The 637-nt window shown below is 47.5% G+C and overlaps 1 protein-coding gene across 1 annotated transcript in view; it reads left to right on the top strand.

Annotated features, from left to right (window-relative positions):
• Positions 1 to 621, top strand: part of LOC105455734 — a gene marked incomplete at its 3' end in the record, with an annotated part of 5,476 nt that extends 4,855 nt beyond the window's left edge. Inside the window, exon 2 of the mRNA XM_011699273.1 lies at positions 69 to 621. Coding sequence (XP_011697575.1) covers positions 69 to 621 — 553 coding nt within the window. The remainder of the gene's footprint in view (positions 1 to 68) is intronic.
• Between the last annotated feature and the right edge of the window lie 16 nt (positions 622 to 637).

Raw genomic sequence — 637 nt, 5'->3', positions numbered from 1 at the left:
CCGTCGCAAACATCGCGCTACCGGCGGGTAATTTTTCGCGATGTACCTTTCGTTTCGACGGTAAGAAGACGTCCGACATAGAAGCATTCATCGACGCGATCGTCACGTACAAAGATTGCACGAATATATCGGAAGAAAACGCGCTAAAAGGACTGCCCATTCTGCTCACGGATCTAGCCGCGACGTGGTGGCAAGGCATCAAAAATACGGTAGATACGTGGGATACCGCGTTAGAGTCATTAAAACAAACGTACGGGCCAAAAAAGCCAGCGCACCGGATATTCAGAGAACTCTTCGCGAAAGAACAAGACAACGACACGCCAACGGACCTATTCGTGTGCAAAGCGCGTGCGCTAATCGCGAAACTCCCATACGACAATCCATTAACCGAAAGCATGCAACTAGATCTGGTTTACGGACTTTTATCGTACAAAATACGCAAAGAAGTACCGCGCGAAAAGGCATCATCGTTCTCGAAACTACTAGATCTCGCGAGGGAGGTCGAAGAAAACAACGCGGAAGAAAATAATGCAACGACGAAAGAATCGACAACGTCACGGAAGAACGAAATCCGACCGCGTTGCAAGTACTGTAAAAATTTCGGGCACGTCGTAGACGAATGTAAAATGNTTAAAAA

The sequence above is a fragment of the Wasmannia auropunctata genome, unplaced genomic scaffold, assembly GCF_000956235.1.
Source record: "Wasmannia auropunctata unplaced genomic scaffold, wasmannia.A_1.0 LD335866.1, whole genome shotgun sequence".
Classification (NCBI taxonomy): domain Eukaryota; kingdom Metazoa; phylum Arthropoda; class Insecta; order Hymenoptera; family Formicidae; genus Wasmannia; species Wasmannia auropunctata.
The sequence above is the reverse complement of the archived record's forward strand: the minus strand, read 5'-3'. Positions and strand labels throughout refer to the sequence as shown.